At 35.6% G+C, this 19,983-nt stretch overlaps 1 protein-coding gene across 1 annotated transcript; it reads right to left on the minus strand.

Moving 5' to 3' along the window:
* Window positions 1–620: 620 nt before the first annotated feature.
* On the minus strand, window positions 621–4,183 carry LOC132500707 (myelin P2 protein). Its single transcript, XM_060115871.1, has 4 exons — window positions 4,111–4,183; window positions 2,013–2,185; window positions 1,695–1,796; window positions 621–671 (listed from the first exon to the last, which is right to left on the minus strand). Exons 1-4 carry the CDS (start codon window positions 4,181–4,183, stop codon window positions 621–623), a joined length of 399 nt encoding a protein of 132 aa, XP_059971854.1.
* Window positions 4,184–19,983: the final 15,800 nt, after the last annotated feature.

A 19,983-nucleotide genomic window follows, 5' to 3' on the forward strand; every position in this document is an offset into this window, starting at 1 on the left:
GATTAGGGAAATGTACTAGATCTTGATCAGGATGCGAATTATATGGGTGCATACATTTGTCACAACTCTATTTTTAATATCTGTTCATTTCACTGTCTGTAAATTAACCCACAGTTTTTAAATTGGCTGGAGTAGCAGCTGCCCTTTTTAGCTGAAGCTAGAACTCCTAGTTGTAAAACAGCTCTTTCTTCTAGCTTGCTTCACTCCTGATGCTCTAAACCCATTACTCTCCTGGTCCCTGAAGGCATTTGAGTTTGCTACCCCAATCAATATATTTACTTCCTTTTACTATGCTATTACTTCCTTTTACTATCATTTCAAATATTTAAAATACAACATAAGTTAGAACTTCACAGATAATTAAATGACATTATCCATTCTTTAGGTCTGACCAATATACACACTTTAATCTTTAATACAGTAATGACGTGCATACAAATTGAAAATGTTTAAATAACACTGAAATTTAGATTAATCCTCAGTTTAGGCCTTTGCTTATCTGATCTATTAAGACAAAAGCGAAAACAAACAAAGTGCAGTGTAGTCAGGCCTCGCCAATGGAAACAGCTGATTTCCAACATCAAATGATCAAATATCACTTCAATGAGGAAACAACTTTCTCAGACCTTCTCATAAATTCTCGTGCAGACCACGTCCTTCATCTTACATTCCTTAAAAAAAAGAAAGATTAATTGAATATCTAAAACTCAAACTAGGTGACAGTAAATTTGTAATAATAACAGACATTATAAGCAATCTCATAAGATTAAACTCAGAAAGAAATAAAATATCAGTATGTCAGTCTCCAGGAATTTGGAATCATGATCATTGAAACAGGGGAAACAGTTTTAAAGCTGATCTAAGTTACAGCAGAGGTATATTTTTTAAGTGGTAAGTTTTTATGCATAATTGGCACAGATTTAAATCTACTAAAACAGTGGTTTTCACAACTATCTGCACATCTGCATTATCTGGGGAACATTTAAAAATACTGATGACTCCTCCTCCCCCAAGAGATGTGCATGCAGTTGATCTGTTTTGGGGCCTCCATACTGGTATTTACTCCCCATGTAAATCTGCTGTGGAGCTAAGGATAAAGCTCCTCTGTACTAAAGAAAAGAATGTTCAAAGAACTACATAAATCTATCTATAGTCAATGTGTGTGTTGATTAGTAAGAACAGAACCTGAGACTTAAAAAAATTGTTAGAGGTCATCTCATATAACCTTTGTCATCATTTTTACCTGCCAACTACAAAAGGTCTCTGATGGCCTCAGCTTGAGATGTTGACATGTTTTAGTCCAAGTTACTATGGATTCTTGAAAACAAAATGCTTAGCTATCTACAAATATTCTACAATTGACTGGGGATGTGCTTTGCTTTTAAAATTTAGATTTGCTTTTCTCCTTGTGTGTCTAAACTAATGAGGTTTACCCATATTTTTTTAAATCATTTTTAGGTGTTGTTATTTCTAAAATAACAAATGAGTTGTATCATTTCTAAATTCTTGAATCTGAACCTGAAGTACCTGTAAATGAATCTTTATAGTTCAAAGATCACCCAAACATTAACTCTGACTTTATTCTTAGCCATTCTTATCCATTTGTATTGCAAAGAAAAGAGAATATTTTGAAAATAACCATTTTCTCTATTTAAATGGCAATATTTATGTATTTAGAGTAAAATTACTCTTACCACTACCATTTTTCCATCCACCAACTTTCTCTTTATTGTTGTCTCTTTGCCATTCCATTTCTGTACTTGATTCAACGAGCCTCTTGCCAAACTTACAACGCTCTGCAAAGATAGGTTTACATAATTGACTTGCTTGGACTTTGGTTGATTAAAGAAGCAGTTCATTCAGTATTGAATCATTTTCATAACGGATGTTTTATGAGGCACATTCATTTTCAACAGAAGGGAGTGGTCTACACTTTTGAATACTAGCAGGAGTAATCTTCTCTCTCAAAGTAGTAGATTGGGCCAAATTTGAAGAGAAACAATTGAGTTTACCTTTGTCTTTCTATTGTCAGCTGTGGTTTCTTCAAATTCCTGGCCTAGCTTGAAGGAGATCTCTGTATCTTTAAAGGTACTTTCAGTTCTTATAGTCATAATATCCCCTTTTTTGCTGATGATCACTCTTGGTTTGGCCAAATTTCCCAGTTTTCTGGTGGCTAATCCCACACCTGAAAATCAAGATACTGTTAGAATTTTGTTGACCAAGAGAACCTCTATGTAAACGGACTATGGGTGGCCATATTTTATGCTCAGCTGTGTAGATTGCAGGTAATAGCACTTACTGCGAAGGACCTTCTCCCATGTTTCATCACCTAATGGAAACACATGTCAACGGACTTGAATATTTTAAGTTTTGTTATTAAAAAAGTAATGCCTGCAGATTTTAAAGCTAAAAGTGTTCAGCTTAAATAGTGTAAGTCATCTATTTTTACCACATCCAAACCCATGCTCCATTAAAAACTACTAGTTATAGTTTTGTATGGATCATTCCAGACATTTTAGCTTATATGCATAAATATTATAGATATATTTTTTAAATGAGACTATGACTTATACATGCTATTCTATGATTTTTCCCTCAGTAATATATTATGGATATAGAAAAGAATTCTCCCCATATCCTTGATAGAAGCTCATTTCTGAAATTTTGTTGTAGCCCCTAAAATGATCTGTACCATTACAAATGATCATAGATAAATAAAATAATTAAAAAAAAATTTTCTGCATTTGAAAACAAAACAAAATTAGACTCTTAAGTATTATTACTATATTACCCAAGATTATAGAAATACATGGAAAAATAGAAATGTCAAATGAGAGAGATACATGAAGAAAAAACTAGTTATATATAAATATACATATATTTACATTTATATATACATAAAGAAGTGTGAAGAGTTAGAGGTAATAAAGGATTGTGAATGATACTCTTTCTTCTAATTGTGATTAATCTTTTTTTATTTGATATGATTTAGGACAATGTTTTTCAAACTAAACCTCTACAATAGAGACTAAGAATCTACATTTTACCAACACCCCCAGGTGTCCTTATGCACTCTAAAATTTGAAAATGACACAATTAGGGAGTCTTTCATTAAGACTTTCTTATATTGTATTTTGCTTCTTCCTCAGCTATAAAGTGAAGTCCATAAATTTAACCAATCTTATGGTATGAATCTATTCCCATAAGTTCCCATAGTTTTCCAGGCAACACAACATGATTTTGCTCATTTTATCCAAAAATAGAACCCTTCTTATATGCTTTCTGAACAGGTAAAATTACAAGTACTTTGATGAGCATAGCAATCTGAGGTCATTGGCTTCACTCTCTACTTATTTATACAGCTCTGGACATTTCCAAGGACTCTTCACACTTTTGTGCTCATATCTATGGAAAATTCCCTAGAAATAGTAGCAAATAAAGTTGCTATACTAATGACTAGACTTTCCATCTCCATCCACTGTTCCAACTCCAGGAAAGCCTGATGTTAGTGTAACTGAGTTTGAGTTCACTGCCACAACACACTTCTTTTTCTCTCAGTAACTTTCCTAGACTGTAAATATCCTGCTTTATGAAGCACTCACTTTTTACAAACTCTTTATCCACATAGTTATGTAATAACAGACAACCTAGAGGTAGAGACGGAAAACTTCTGGTTTAGCTAAGTATCAAAATTTTAAATTAAGGTTTTCCATTAACTTTAGTATATTCAACTCTTTATTTCATTTTATTTTATTTTAGTTGTTGTAAGTCTAACTTTCAGGAAAGCCAGAAAATAGGTTGACTAAGCTTCTAAGATTTCTTTCCTCCAGGTTTGGAATGAAAACCCTATTGACAGGAAACTGCCTTTGAAATCAGTGGGCACTCTAATGCATTTAAGCAGCTCTTATCTGAGTTAAAATCTATTAAAACTGCCACAAATAAAATGCAAATAAGTTATTTGATTGACACAACAGAAGGTTAATCCCAGAAGAGGATCATAATTCAACCTGTGCAAACTCCCGTCTCCTGGAAAAGGAGTTAGAAGGAAATAGTCATACATCTTTATCAAAAAGGATCCTCTCAATTAGAACAACAGAGAACATTTCTTACCCAGAGCTTTCATGTAATCATCAAAGTTCTCACTGGAGACAAGTTTCCAGGTGCCTAAGAATTTGTTGCTCATTGTGATGGATGAGAATTCAACACAGTGGTAGGTGAGATTCAGGAAACTCAAATGAGATGCTGAAGCCTCAGAAGATTCTTTTCAAAGATGTCCACAGCATGTGACTCTCAGAGAGACCCAATGGGGAAAAGCAGTGTCAGGACTGGGCAATGAATGGCTCTTCAATCATCCACTGGGACAAAAGAGAACCTCACATAATGTCTCCTTCAGTCTCCAAAAATGTTTATAAAAATCAATGACAGTACTTTTTGAACCTTCAAAAAAATTTTGGTTGCTCTTACATTTTTAAGAAGTGCTTAGGTCCTTAATGCTTTGGAAAAGAGTCCATCAGTTGAGTCCTATACCAAATTAAATTATATGAGCATGAATGAATGAATATGTGTGTGTGTGTGTGTGTGTGTGTATTTAGGCATCTTGTTCACTCTCAATCCTGAGTCTGCACAATTAAGAATTCTTATTGAAAGAGAATAAAGAGAGGAAAAATGTCCATGAGTACTGTGATAACTGCCTCAAATATGTTGTGGGAGAGAAATGCAAGGGAGCAGTGTGAGGAAGTATTCATAGGTAAGGGAGGCTTGGCATAGTTGGCATATCCAAGGCAGTCAGAGTAGGCAGACAATATGGTCAGTCTATTACAGCAGAACACAGAAATTGCTTTCATGGGTGAACAACAAGTAGCACTATAACACGCTCTTTGACCACAGCCAAGATTTTTATCTTAAAAAAATCTTAGTTCCAAATTAAGCAGGTTCTTGGTTAATACAACAACATTGAGTTTAAGTCCTTTAAAATAAATCTACAATTTTAGAAAGGATTTTCTACAAAAAATAATATTAATATATATTGAGAGCTCAGTAGTCACTGTGCTAAGTGCTTGATATAGATTATTTCATTTGATTCTCTCAACAACTCCAAGAGTAAGGCATTATTATTATATCTATTTTACCAATGAGAATACTGGAGCTTGGGGAGGTTAGGTAACTTCTGTCCCAAACTTGAATAAGGTGAGGTAGGATTTGAACCTGGTATTTTTTCTCAGTGCATAGATGTTAGACCATTATCTTACACTGCTCCAGCTATAACATGTGTGCTGGAGGCCCTGGCCAAAGGTCAGGCAATACTGACGTCACCATGGATAGAGACACTAATTCTCTGCTCAAAAAGCAAGAGAAGTGAAAATCAAGAGATGAGGCATCCAGGTTATATGATATATCAAAGTCCCAGTCTTTGACCAAGGGGAGCAAATATGAAACCACTTTGAACATAAGTGTTACTCTTGGGAATACCAAGTTGATGCCATAATCTTTCCTAGCAATTTTTCTACATTGACATTAATCCTGGCCTTGAGACAACTGATATTACCAGGTTTTATATATTTAGTACACAGTTTGGCACTATTCACAATAATGAAAATTATCGATTTACGCATAGCAGGTAGAATCACTGACCTCTAGGCCTCAGGTTACCAATGCCATAGCTGCACCATAACCATTGCAATTATGTGGTTAGGGTCCAAGTTGGGTAAAAAATGTAGAATTATACACAGCGAGTCCAAGTGTCATCTTAAATTACTTGTGCCTGTATAACTCAAGATGGGAATGACATAGTGGCTAGAAAAATTCCCCAGTTTACTAACTAACCCAATCCTAGACCCAGGAGAATGTAACTGGAGGGAGTACATTGTACTGGGATATAAGATACAGCTATGAAAGAAAGGGCTTTTGATTAGTAGAATATGTTATTTTCCAAAACATTTAATAAAAATGAATAATGCTATGACTGTGTCTTCAAAAATTTAGGTATTCTGCCTAAACCTATGAAGGACCTTTAAACGTTCCCAATTGAGCTGAGCCCTTGTATCTGGAGGGGTTCATTCAGGAAAGCTGTGTGAATTTTCTGCAGACCTTGTTTTGCACATAAGAATAGCAGTGGAGCTTAAAATATAAACATTGAGCTATATATTGGCAAGGCTTATAACTTTGAAGCAATTTTAGACAAAGAAAAATTTTATATTTTAGGATTGTCAACAATGTACCTGACAACTGGAATTGGCCAAGATGAAATTCTGAGGCCCATGTATGAGTCAAAGGCACAGATCAAAGCAATGAGAGAAGATACTGGCTTGAGACTTTTAAGTCACTCCTAGATAAGAAAGTCATCAATATCCTACCGAGAAAGAATTGATAATAAACATCAGAGCCACATTATAATTAGACATATACATTTACACTTGAACTAAATGTTTGTAAAATGGACATTGTCTCTCTACAGTGTGAGTTTATCTTTCAGTGGTTTATTGCCTATATAAATTCTCAAGATAAAATAAGCTACTAGAATGATACACTGAAAAGAAAATCCAGAAGTCCAAACAAGATGGATAAGTAAAGCTTGCTCTATATAAAATGTCCTTACGTATTGTTATCAAGCTATATCCAATTGTATATTTGAAAAGTGATAATCATCCTGTAGCACAAGAACAAAGAATTCATGATCCTCCACTTAATACCAAAGATGTGACTCCATTCCTTCCATTCATTTAACTGCAAAAGCATTGAGAGCCTACTAAGGGCTAGGCACACTTCAAGGTGCTGGTTAAACATCATTGAACGAGATTCCATGCCCTCGAGGAACTTATAGTCTATTCATGACTTGATAAAGACGTCAAGAAAGAAATTTTAACTCTAGTGAGTCTGAAATTATCTGTAAAATAGAAATATTGTGATAATAATTGGTGCAGGAAAATCACATAATATAATACTAGAAAAAATAACCCAAAAATGATCATTTAAAAAAATTGAGAAAATAGAAATAAATCTTAGAATTTTCACTTCCTCATGATAGATGAAGAAAGTAAGCTAACTTTCAAACTGTGACATCTAAAAAATAGACAAAATTATAAAAAAAATTCTTCAAGAGATCAGAGAGATAAAAAAGGCAGAGAAAAATTAAGGGTCTAAGATTTGGGCAAAAAAGGAAAACCAGAGAAACAGGCCCAATAATTAAGGCTGCTGCCCTTATGGTGATCTATGAATTCTGCAAGAAGCAGATGAGAGGCAAAATCTGGGGGACATTTATGACATTATTTCAGGGTTAGGGGAGAAATGGGGGAGAGTCCTGGTTAATCATATTTTAGTTTGGGACTTTGAAAGGCTGCAATATAGGAGGAAAGATGAACTGGAAATAGACCTGGCTAATACAAATGCAACTCTTAAAATTAGTTTACTGTGATCTGGGACAGCTAGTGAACTTGGCTACCAGTAAGAGAAAAACATAAGCTCTCTGCATAAGAAGATAATGTCACTCTAGTTCTAAATTTATTTCTACAAATTTTCATACACTTCACTAATCAAAAATAAATAGAACAAAAAGAGACAGAAAAATATGTTCAAAAAGAAACAACAAATGACAGAAATAAATAATCAACAAGACAGATGTTAATAAAATAAAAACAAACATATTATAGAAAATATCATCAAAACTAAAAGTTTTTAAAAGACTAATAAAATTGACAAACTCTTGTCAAGATGGATTTAAAAATAGAGAAGGCAAAAGTTATTGATTGCAAGTATAAAAAAGGGTATATCAATATATCCTAGAGTTATTAAAAAGATCATAATATAATGAACTACTTCATGCCAATAAATTGGAAAAATTAAAAAAAAAATTATAAATTTCCTAGAACACAATTTACCAAAAATGATACAAGATGAAGTAAAACTATGAATACTCCCAAATCTACTAATATTTAATCTATAAATAAATTTTCTCCCACAGAGATACTCCAGACCTGTAGGCTTCACCCTGAATTCATACAAATATTTAAGGAAAAAGTAACACCAATCTTACACAAAATCTTCTGGAGAATAGAAAAGGAGCTACTAATTTCCTCCTTGCTTTTAGCAAGGTCTTTACACATAATGTTCACTTTTTCTGGAATGTCTAACCACTCCTATATGATTAATCCTTAACTCTCAGCTCAATCATGCTTTCCCACCTTTGTGTTGACAACCTTTAGATTCAACTCAATCATCTTTACTAAAGTTTTCTAATATACCCTCATTTTATAATTACTGCAATCAGCAGATATAGAAGGAGAAATTGACAATAATACAGCAATAGTAGAGGACTTTAACACTCCACTTACATCAATGGACATATCATCCAAACAGAAAATCAATAAGGCAACAGTAGTCTTAAATGATACATTAGATCAGGTGGACTTAATAAATATCTACAGGACATCACATCCAAAAACAGCAGAATACACATTGTTTTCAAGTGCGCATGGAACGTTCTCTAGAATAGATCACATGCTAGGCCACAGCACAAGTCTCAATAAATTAAAAAGGACAAAAATTATACCAAGCATTTTTTTCTGACCACCATGGTATGAAACTAGAAATCGTTTCCAGAGAGAAGAATGGGAAAAAACAAACACATGGAGACTAAACAACATGCTACTAAAAAAGAACCCCAATGAATCAATGAAGAAATCAAAGACAAAATCAGAAAATACCTTGAGACAGATGAAAATGGAAACACAACACTCCAAAATCTATGGAATGCAGCAAGAGCATTCTAAGAGGGAATTTTATAGTGATACAGGCTTTCCTCAAGAAACAAGAAAAATCTCAAATAAACTCCACCAAAAGGAATTAGAAAAAAAGAATAAACAAAGCCCAAAGTCAGAAGAAGGAAGAAAATAATAAAGATCAGAGATGAAACAAATAAAATAGACATCAAAAAACAATAGAAAAGATCAGTGAAACCAAGAACTGGGCTTTTGAAAAGATAAACAAAATTGATAAACTTTTAGCCAGGCTCACCAAAAAGAAGAAAGAGAACTCAAATAAAATAAGAAATGAAGGAGGAGGAATAACAACTGATACCACAGAGATACAAAAAAATCATAAGAGAATACTACAAACAGTTATATGTCAACAAATTGGACAATCTGGAAGAAATAGAAAATGTTAGAAACATAGAACCTGCCAAGACTGAATCAAGGAGAAATAGACAATTTGAACAGACCAATCACTAGTGGTGAAATTGAATATGTAATTAAAAAAAAAAACTCCCAGAAAATAAAAGTCCAGGGCCAGACAGCTTTGCAGGGAAATTCTACTAAACATATAAACAAGAATTAATACCTATCTTTCTCAAACTATTCCAAAAAATTGAAGAGGAGGGAAAACTCCAAAATTCATTCTGCTAAGCAAAATATATCCTGATACCAAAACCAGACAAAGACACTACAAAAAAAGAAAATTACAGGCCAATATCTTTGATGAATATATATGCAAAAATCCTCAACAAAATATTAGCAGACTGAATTAAACAATATATAAAAAGGATCATAGAAGATGATCATGTTGGATTTATTCCAGGGATGCAAGGATGGTTCAGTATTCACAAATCAATCAATGTGATACACCACATTAACAAAAGTAAGGATAAAAATCACATGATCCTCTCAATAGATGGAGAAAAAGCATTTGACAAAATACAGCGTCCATTCTTGATAAAAACCCTCATCAAAGTGAGTACAGAGGGAACATATCTTAAGCCCATAGGTAATATCATAATCAATGATGAAAAGCTGAAAGCCTTTCCTCTAATTTCAGAAATAAGACAAGGATGCCCATTCTTGTCATTTCTATTTAACATAGAATTGAAAGTCCTAGCCACAGCAATCAGACAAGAAAAAGATATAAAAGGCATCCAAACGGGCAGGGAAGAAGTAAAACTGTACATAATAATATATATAGAAACCCTAAAACATACACCGCAAAACTAGTAGAGCTAATAAATGAATTCAGCTAAGTTGCAGGATACAAGACTAATACAAAGAAATCTATTGCATTTCTATAAACTGATAATGAACTATCAGAAAGAGAAAGTTCAAAAATCCCATTTAAAATTGCATCAAAAAGAATAAAATACCTAGGAATAAACTTAACCAAGGAGCTGAAAGCTGTATACTCTGAAAACTATAAAGCATTGGTGAAGGAAATTGAAGACGATACAAAGAAATGGGAAGGTATCCCTTGTTCTTGATTGGAAGAAATAATATTGTTAAAATGGCCATACTACCCAAAGCAATCTATAGATTTAATGCAATCCCTATCAAAATGCCCATGAAATTTTTCACAGAACTAGAACAAACAATACTAAATTCATATGGGACCACAAAAGACCCTATGTTATCGAAGCAATCTTAAGAAAAAAAGAACAAAGCTGGAGGTATCACCCTCCCAGACTTCAGACTCTACTACAAAGTTATGGAAATCAAAACAGCATAGTACTGGCACAAAAAGACACATAGATCAATGGAACAGAAGAGAGAGCCCCACAACAAACCCACACACCTATACTCAATTAATCTATGACAAAGGAGGCAAGAATATACAATGGGAAAAGACAGTCTCTTCAATAAGTGGTGCTGGGAAAACTGGATAGCTACATGTAAAGTGGTGAGATTAGAACATTTCCTCACATATATAAAAATAAACCCAAAAGGAATAAAGCCCTAAATGTAAGACCTGAAACCATAAAACTCCTAAAAGAGAACATAGGCAGAACACTCTCTGACATAAACTGTAGAAATATTTTTTTGGATCTGTCTCCTAAGGCAAAAGAAATAAAAGCAAAAATAAACTACTGGGAGCTAATTAAACTTAAAAGCTTTTGCACAGAAAAGGAAACCACCAACAACACAAAAAGGCAACATACAGAATTGGAGAAAATATTTGCAAATGATATGACTGACATGGGGTTAATACTAAAAATATATAAACAGTTTATACAACTCAAAAAACAAACAACCCAATCTAAAAATGGGCAGAAGGCCTGAAAAACATTTTTCTGAAGAAGTCATACAGATGGCCACCAAGCATATGAAAATCTTCTCAGTATTGCTAATTATTAGAGAAATGCAAATTAAAACAACAATGAGATATCACCTCACACCTGTCAGAATGGCTATTATCAAAAAGAACACAAATAACAAATGTTGGAGAGGATGTGGAGAAAAGGGAACCCTTGTACACTGTTGGTGAGAATGATGTAAAGTGGTGCAGCCACTGTGGAAAACAGTATGGAGGTTCCTCAAAAAACTAAAAATAAAACTACCATATGATCCAGTAATTCAATTCCTGTATATATATCTGGAAAAAAAACAGAAAACATTAATTTAAAAAGACACATGCACCCCAAGGTTCATAGAAACATTTTTTGTCATAGCCAAGATATGGAAGCAACCCAAGTTTCCATCAACAGACAAATGGATAAAGAAGATATGGTATACATGTACACAATGGAATATTACTCAGCCATAAAAAAGAATTAGATTCTGCCATTTACAGCAATGCAGATGGACCTAGAGAAAATTATGCTAAGTGAAATAAGTCAGACAGAAAAAAATACTATATGATATCACTTATATGTAAAATCTAAAAAATAATACAAATGAATGCATATAGCAAAACAGAAACAGACTCACAGATATAGAAAACAAACTAGTGATTACAAATGGGGAGGGGGAATAAGGGAGGTGCATGTTAGGGGTATGGGATTAAGGGATACAAACTACTTTGTACAAGATATATAAGCAACAATGATATATTATTTAGCACAGGGAAATATAGCCATTATCTTGTAATAAGTTTTAACAGAGTATTATCTGTAAAAATACTGAATCATATGCTGTATACCTGAAACTAATATAATGTTGTAAATCAACTATACTTCAATAAAAAAATAAATAACCACTCCCATTGGGTAAATCCTTAACTTTCAGCTCATTCTTACCTACCTTTGGAGAGACATCCTTTAGATTTCAATTCAGCCATCTTTCCTATCCTTTTCTAGTATTTCCTCATTTAACAGTTACTGCAATTAATTAATTAACATGTTAATTTGAATTGATTTTTGACATTATTTCATTAATATATATGTCATGCACTGAAGTCTTGATTCCATGTGTGTGGGGACAATATGTGATTTTATTCACATAATATTCCAAGTACTTAACACCATGCATGTATGCAGTAGGTAATTATTTGTTTACTGACTGAATGAATGAAGAAAATGTAAATTTTCTACTTGTGAGGGACTTTCTTTGCATTAAATCATATAACAAATATGAAAGCATCTAAAATTCATGCTTATAATCAATAATATGATTTTCCTAGACTTCCTTTCTCCTCCTCTCCCCTTCCTTCGCTTCCTTCCCTTTTTATCTGCTCTGGAGGCATGGAAAGAGCAAGGCTGTGAGTTATACCTAAGTGTGAAACTTAGTTGTAGCGCCCACTGCTTCATTTAGTCATTGCTTTGGTCAGTGGTAAAAGCAGGTTGTTCTTTCCATATTCAGGATGACATGATCTTATCACAACACTAGGAAAGTGCATATAAAATAATTCCAAGGTTCGTTGTACATATTCTCACCTGCATGCATGCAGATGATTTCTCAACATGAATTTATTGAACTGTAGTAGCACTGGAGATAACATGGTGAGTGAAACAGCAACAGTTCCTGCCCTCATGGGCCTTATACTCCAGTAAGGAAGACATACGTTAAACAGATATTTAGAGACATTTTAGAATATCCGATACTTATTTTGTATCATTTACAGATGGAGGCAATGAATGACATTAAAGAGCCAATGAACCGTTTCTATGTAGGACGATACCTTCTGTAATTTCTTAGACACCAGATGCCCTGAGACCAACGGTCTTATTTATCTTCAGAACTCAGCCACTAGGGCATCTGGGCCCTTCCAGACATATATTTGACAGAAGGTGACAATGGCAATTCAGGCTTGATAGCTTCCTCTTTCATGCTTCAAATAACTGTTTTTCTCTCATCTTAAAAATGCTGAGATTAAAGTTGCTTTCTTAATGAAAACCATTTCTTGGAGCTTTCTCAGCCACCAGTGGGTATTTGATCTTTTAGTTACTATGGTGACAGTTGCATTATGCTGCCCAAGGGAAGCTAATAGCTTTTCTTTTTTTTGAATGGCAATAAATAGAGGGAAGAAGTAGTTTGTGATTCTTCCAAACAATCCAATTAGTTTTGTTTTTCCTAGCCTTGAACATACACGGCCTCTTTTCCAAAGACCGGTTTAAGCTTTCACGTCACTATTCCTAACAGAACACCCAAGAACTGGTTACTCTTTCACTGGGGAGGGAACCAGAGACAGAAGTTCTACATTTCAGTGTTTTCCTCTAGTCATTACAAGGTATGATGAGCTGGTCACAGTTTTTTCTACTCCATTTGCATTTCCTCTTGAGAGAAAGTGATATTAATAGCATTAAAATAGGTCTTACTTTTCAGGCATTAGCACAAAGAGCTCTAGGAAACACTTCTTAGGACTCGGCCATCTGCTCCCTTATAGCCTATGGGAGAAAGGAATCCCTTAAAAATAATTCACTTGCAAAGCATAGTGAAAAGTGTGTAAGTGTGTCTGTATGTATGTGCGTAGCTTTATTTCATAAGGAACAAATATAAAGTCACAAAAATTCAGATGATTTTCTAATCATGTGTTATCCAGGTTGCCAACTTTATTTCCTACTTTATTTCCTTGATTGTTTTATAAAATTTTCAGTAATTGAGGTAGTAGAAAGGCTTTGATAGAAAATGTGGTTTGCACATATATGTATGTGTATATATACATATATACATGCACACACGTGTAAACACATATTTTTTAAAATTTATTTTTGGCTGCACTGGGTCTTCGTTGCTGCGCACGGGCTTTCTCTAGTTGTGGCGAGCAGGGGCTACGCTTCATTGCGGTTCACAGGCTTCTCATTGTGGTGGCTTCTCTTGTTGCAGAGCAAAGGTTCAAGTCACTAGGGCTTCAGTAGTTGTAGCATGTGGGCTCAGTAGTTGTGGCTTGCAGGCTCTAGAGAGCAGGCTCAGTAGTTGTGGCGCAAGGGCTCAGTTGCTCCACAGCATGTGGGATCTTTCTAAACCAGGGCTTGTACCCATGTCCCCTGCATTGGCAGGTGGATTCTTAACCACGGCACCACCAGAGAAGCCCTAAACACATATTTTTGATTAAAGTTAGATCAGAGAATCAATTCATGTTTAAACTGTACTTTCATTTATTCATGCCAACCCATTCCTTCCTTCAAACAATTGAAAACTAATTTTGTAGTTAAATTCTAGCCTATAACATGCTCATGATGGCATACACAGTGCAAATGCAATCTCTTAAGTGGCACACTGACTCAGAGTAATGTTAGCTGCTGTCATGAACTCCAGGATTTCAGAGCCTTAACCCAGATGTTTATTTCTTGCTCCCTGTCGTGTCCACTGCAGGTGCTCTTGGTCTATGGGTAGCTTTTCTCCATGAGGTGACTCAGAGGCTTTGGATCTGTTCATCTCATGCCTACGCCACCCTTCAGGTTTCAGAGTCCAGTCCTCCAAGTGGGCAGGGGTTGGGAGAGACGAAAAAGGTTGCATTTGCTTCTTTACTCTCTTGACCCAGAAGTGGCACACTTCACTTCCACTCAGACTCCAATGCAGGAAGTAGTCACATGACCCCACTGAGACACGTTGGGTACTGAGCAGTGCCTGGCTTGCAGACTCTTCTCGATACCAATGCTATACTATGGAAGGACACGCCCAGATTTCTAGTGGGCAATTAACTATTTCTGATGCATTCAAATCTTGGCACACTGAGTCCTGACATTATGTCTGAATATCTATCTTAACATCTATCATTTGAGAGAATGTTATAATAAACTTGGAATAAGTTCTGGTCTAGCTTTATCATCTACCAGATGGATGACATTTGGGTTGCAGTTTTATCACCTGTACAATATTGATTGTTCTGAGGATCAAAAAAAAAGAAAACTTGGGCTTCCCTGGTGGCGCAGTGGTTGAGAGTCTGCCTGCCAATGCAGGGAACACGGGTTCGTGCCCCGGTCCAAGAAGATCCCACATGCCCGTGAGCCGTGGCCGCTGAGCCTGCGCATCCGGAGCCTGTGCTCTGCAACGGGAGAGGCCACAACAGTGAGAGGCCCGCGTACTGCAAAAAAAAAAAAAAAAAAAAGAAAACTTTTGTGAAATTGTTTTGTGACATATGTATTGACACCTGAACTCTATTTTACAAAGTAAACAGGAGTCCATTTTCCCCAAATCCCATTTCTAACTGATTAGTTGCTTCTAAAAATAAAAGCAATAGGGTTTCAACATGCCTCTGCTACTTGTAACATAAAAAGGCAGTTGTGAACTCCATCTCTAACTTATTGTTGTTTGCCATCACCTAATACAGTGTTGAACAAACTGTGGTCACTGAATAAGAACTTGCTGGATCAGTGATTTCCTCAGGAGTAGCATGTTTGATTCCTACTAAAGACACCACAGCAGGCTTTTATTTCTCATTTAGGCTGTGTGTACTTTGAGCTGTGACATTTATGAGAAGAAAAGTGTCTTGAACATTCAGAACTATATTATTCTTTTATAAATTTTGCCTCTGTAAAGACTAAGATTTAAATAAGTGCCTAGTGCTTTTTAGAAGAATACCCCCTTCCTAATGGTTGTGGAAAACATTTTGGCCCTTGATCTGAGTTGTTGCCTAAGTGCTGTCATCTGCAGCCCCATTGCAGAGACCATCTTCTGATGAAGGAGACATTGGCTTCTGCTCTGCTTTGTGCACAGGACGCTACCTTGGGGGCTGAAATCCTCTTTGACTTCTGGCAAACAAGCACAGGTACATTTTGTACACACTTGAGTCCTTTAGGAAGGACAGAGACAAGCCATGGGGGGATGACTGTCATTGGCCACATCTGGCAGTTGTGTGGCTACTACCAAGCCCATCACTTCAAGTGCACAGCTGTATCCTCAAAGGTCTTCAGGGTTTAATATGACAGCCTAGTTCCTTTCCTTGGACAAGAATTCAGCTATTGTCCCAACACTATGTTCAGTCCTTTTGTACATTACTCTTAAATTTATCCTTACTGAGGTAACCATACCTCCCAGTTTGCCTAGGACAGTCCCAGTTTAGGCTTGTTGCCCAGGTGTAATTATTGAAAGTGCCTCTTTCCACTTTTCACTTCTCACCCAATTTAGATGACAAATTAGCACATATTTAACACTATGCTCAGGAGTTACATTTCACCAACTACTATCTGGTTTTAAGTTTAAGATGCAACATGAGATTTACATAATTCTTCCTCTTTTTCCTTTTCCTCCTCCCACTGCTACAAATACCCTCAATTTTTAAATTTTACCTATATTACTCTGTTTTGCTCTAAGCCCTGAGAGTACTTCCTAGCAAAAGTACTTGGTGAAACTATTGAGGGACATTGTGTAGCTCTAACAATTATATTCCTACTAGGCATTTAGAAATTCTGGACTGGCATTTAATAAAATATCATTCTTCAAAGACTAAGTTGTAAGAAATGGTGACTGATGCACTAGCCTGATTATTTTAAATAAGTTTATGGAAAAGTAAGATAATGATTGTTTTAAATGTTCTATAATAATTCATGCACAGTGTATAATGTCCAGGCTCTATTTTGTAATCTCTCTCTCTCATCTATCTATCTATCTATCTATCATCTATCTATCTATCTATCTATCTATCTATCTATCTATCATCTATCTATCTATCCATCTATCTATCCTATCTACTTTATACATGGTCAACCTTCTGCAAAAATCAAAAATAAAAAGCAACGCTGATTTTCAAAATCTGTGATGCCCAAAGTGGGTTCCAATGATTATAATGTATCCCCCTTTGAGGTCACATGAATTTCAACAGAGCACCCTTTGACAGAAAGCATTAACCTAAATGGAATGGGTCCACGAGAGGAAAATCAGTGACTGCAGAATTCAGGTGTACAAAGAATAAAGGGCACTTTGGTGGTCTTACAATTACATGAGAGACAAGAAGTTTCTTATCTCACCAATTTATCAGATTGCCCCTAACCCTCAAGATTACACAGCTCCAAAACTGCACTTAATTTGGTTTTATTGGGCAAATTTATGTTGAGCAATTAAAAAAAAAATCACTGGCCCTGAGGCACAGCTTCTTCAAGTCCCAGTTTCCTGTTAGTGAACAAGTTTTCACTGACGCATACAATTTCTTCATACCTTTTTGTAGATTCCAATGCTGACAATATTGTTCATGATATATTCCTAAAAACAAAGAGGGATCTATTAGAGTTGGTACATGACATGTTAAATTTGATCTCTTCCTCTTTCCCCAGACCCTCTATTTGAGATACAAGACAACTGAGTAATTTGAAAGGCATGCCTCAAATAGGAGCTTCTAAAAATATTAAATTTAGAGAAAACTCACCACTACCATTTTTCCATCTACAATTTGTCTTTTGATTGTTGTCTCTTTGCCAAGCCATTTTTGGAAATGAATCATTGAGCCACCATCTAATGTTATGATTCTCTATAAATGCAGAAAGAAATCGGTCAGAAATAGTAATTCACTACATTCTAATCTACACAAGACTAGACATCTACTTTTTTTTTTTTTTTTTTTTTTTTGCAGTACACGGGCCTCTCATTGTTGTGGCCTCTCCCGTTGTGGAGCACAGGCTCCGGACGCACAGGCTCAGCGGCCATGGCTCACGAGCCCAGCCGCTCCAAGGCATGTGGAATCTTCCCGGACCGGGGCACGAACCCGCGTCCCTTGCATCGGCAGGCAGACTCTCAACCACTGCGCCACCAGGGAAGCCCTAGAGATTAAATACTTTTAAATAAATTTCAATTTTAAGATGCTACATTATCTACTGGTGAGGGATACTGATGAAGTTAAATACGTACTAGAAGCTATGAAAGTATTCAGAAATATGTCTGCTAATTTACTGCTGTACATAAAATAGCTGGAGCCACACTAGACTTTTTTCTGACTTTTTATTGTGGTAGAATATACATCACATAGAATTAACTGTCTTAACCATTTCTAAGTGCACACTTCAGTGGCATTAAATACATTCATATTGTGCAACCATCACCACCACCTCCAGAACTCTTTTCATCTTGCAAAACTGAAGCTCTACCCATTAAACAGTAACTCCCCATTGTCCACTCCCTACCTCCTGACAACCACCATTCTACTTTGTGCCTCCATGACTTTTCCTACTCTAAGTACTTCATACAAGTGGAATCATGCAGTATTTGTTTTTGTGTGTATGTGACTGGCTTAGTTCATCAGGCATAATGTCCTCAAGGTTCATCCATGTTGTAGCATTTCTCAGAATTTTCTTGCTTTTTAACACAATAATATTCTATTGGATAATCAAAAGGTGGTATTTACGTTTTGCTTATACATTCATCCTTTGATGGACATTTGGATTGCTTCTACAATTTAGCAATAAATGAGTAATGCTGCTCTGAACATGGGTATACATGTATCTCTTTGAGACCCTGCTTTCAATTCTTCTGGGTGTATACCCAGAAGTAGAATTGCTGGATCACATGGTAATTCTATTTTTAATTTTTTAAGGAACTGTCCTACTGTTTTCCACAGCAGCTGTATCATTTTACCTTCCCACCAACATTCCAATTTCTTCACATCCTCACCAACAAGTTGTTTTTTTATAGTCGCTGTCTTAATGGGTGTGAGGTGGTGTCCCATTGTAATTTTAATTTACATGATCACTAATAATTAGCGATTTTCTACATCTTTTCTTGTGCTTATTTACCATTTATGTATCTTCTTTGGAGAAATGTCTATTCAAGACATTTGCCCATTTTTATTTTTTTTTTAGATGTTTGGGGGTAGGAGTTTATTAATTAATTAATTTATTATTTTTGCTGTGTTGGGTCTTCATTTCTGTGCGAGGGCTTTCTCTAGTTGTGGCAAGCGAGGGCCACTCTTTATGGCGGTGCGCGGGCCTCTCACTATCACAGCCTCTCTTGTTGCGGAGCACAGGCTCCAGACGCACAGGGTCAGTAGTTGTGGTTCACGGGCCTAGTTGCTCCGTGGCATGTGGCATCCTCCCAGACCAGGGCTTGAACCCCTGTCCCCTGCATTAGCAGGCAGATTCTCAACTACTGCACCACCAGGGAAGCCCCATTTGCACATTTTTGAATCAAATTTTTTATTGTTGAGCTTTAGGAGCCCTCTATATATTCTGGATATTAATCCTTTATCAGAAGTATGATTTTCAAATATTTTCTCCCATTTTGTGAGTCACGTTTCTACTCTGTTGATACTGTCTTCTGTTGCACAGAGTTAATTTTCCTGGAATCAAATTTGTCTATTTTTTCTTTTGTTGCCTGTGCCTTTGCTGTAATATTCAAGAAATCATTGCCAAGTCCAATGTTGTGAAGCTTCAACCTTACATTTTTTTCCTAAGAGTTTTAAGATTTAGTTCTTACATTTGAGTCATGGATCCGTTTGAGTTAACTTTTGCATATGGTGTTAAACAAGGCTTCAGCTTCATTCTTTTGCATGTGGATACCCAGTTTTCCCAGCACTATTTGTTGAAAAGCCTGCATTTTATCCATTGAATGGTCTTGGTGCACTTCTCGAAAATCACTTGACTATATACGCAAGAGTTTATTTTTGGACTCTCTTTTCTATTCCATTTGTCTATAGGTCAGAGTTTATGCCAGTAACACACTGTTTTGATTATAGTAGCTTTGTAGTAAGATTTGAAATCAGGAAATGTGAGTTCTCCAAATTTGTTCTTCTTTCTCAGGATTGTTTTTGCTCTTCAGAGTCCCTTGATACTCCATATGAATTTTAGAATGGGCTTTCCTATTTCTGCAAGAAACATCATTGGACTTTTGATAAGGATTCCATTAAGTCTGTAGATCGTTTTGA

Source organism: Mesoplodon densirostris, chromosome 13 (genome assembly GCF_025265405.1).
Source record: "Mesoplodon densirostris isolate mMesDen1 chromosome 13, mMesDen1 primary haplotype, whole genome shotgun sequence".
Lineage (NCBI taxonomy): Eukaryota > Metazoa > Chordata > Mammalia > Artiodactyla > Ziphiidae > Mesoplodon > Mesoplodon densirostris.

Coding starts and splice junctions, on each gene's coding strand:
- LOC132500707 (XM_060115871.1), bottom strand. CDS start 4,183: ATGAGCAACAAATTCTTAGGCACCTGGAAACTTGTCTCCAGTGAGAAC. Junction 2,186..4,110: donor TGATTACATGAAAGCTCTGG/GTAAGAAATGTT, acceptor CTTGATTTTCAG/GTGTGGGATTAGCCACCAGA. Junction 672..1,694: donor TGGATGGAAAAATGGTAGTG/GTAAGAGTAATT, acceptor CTTTTTTTTAAG/GAATGTAAGATGAAGGACGT.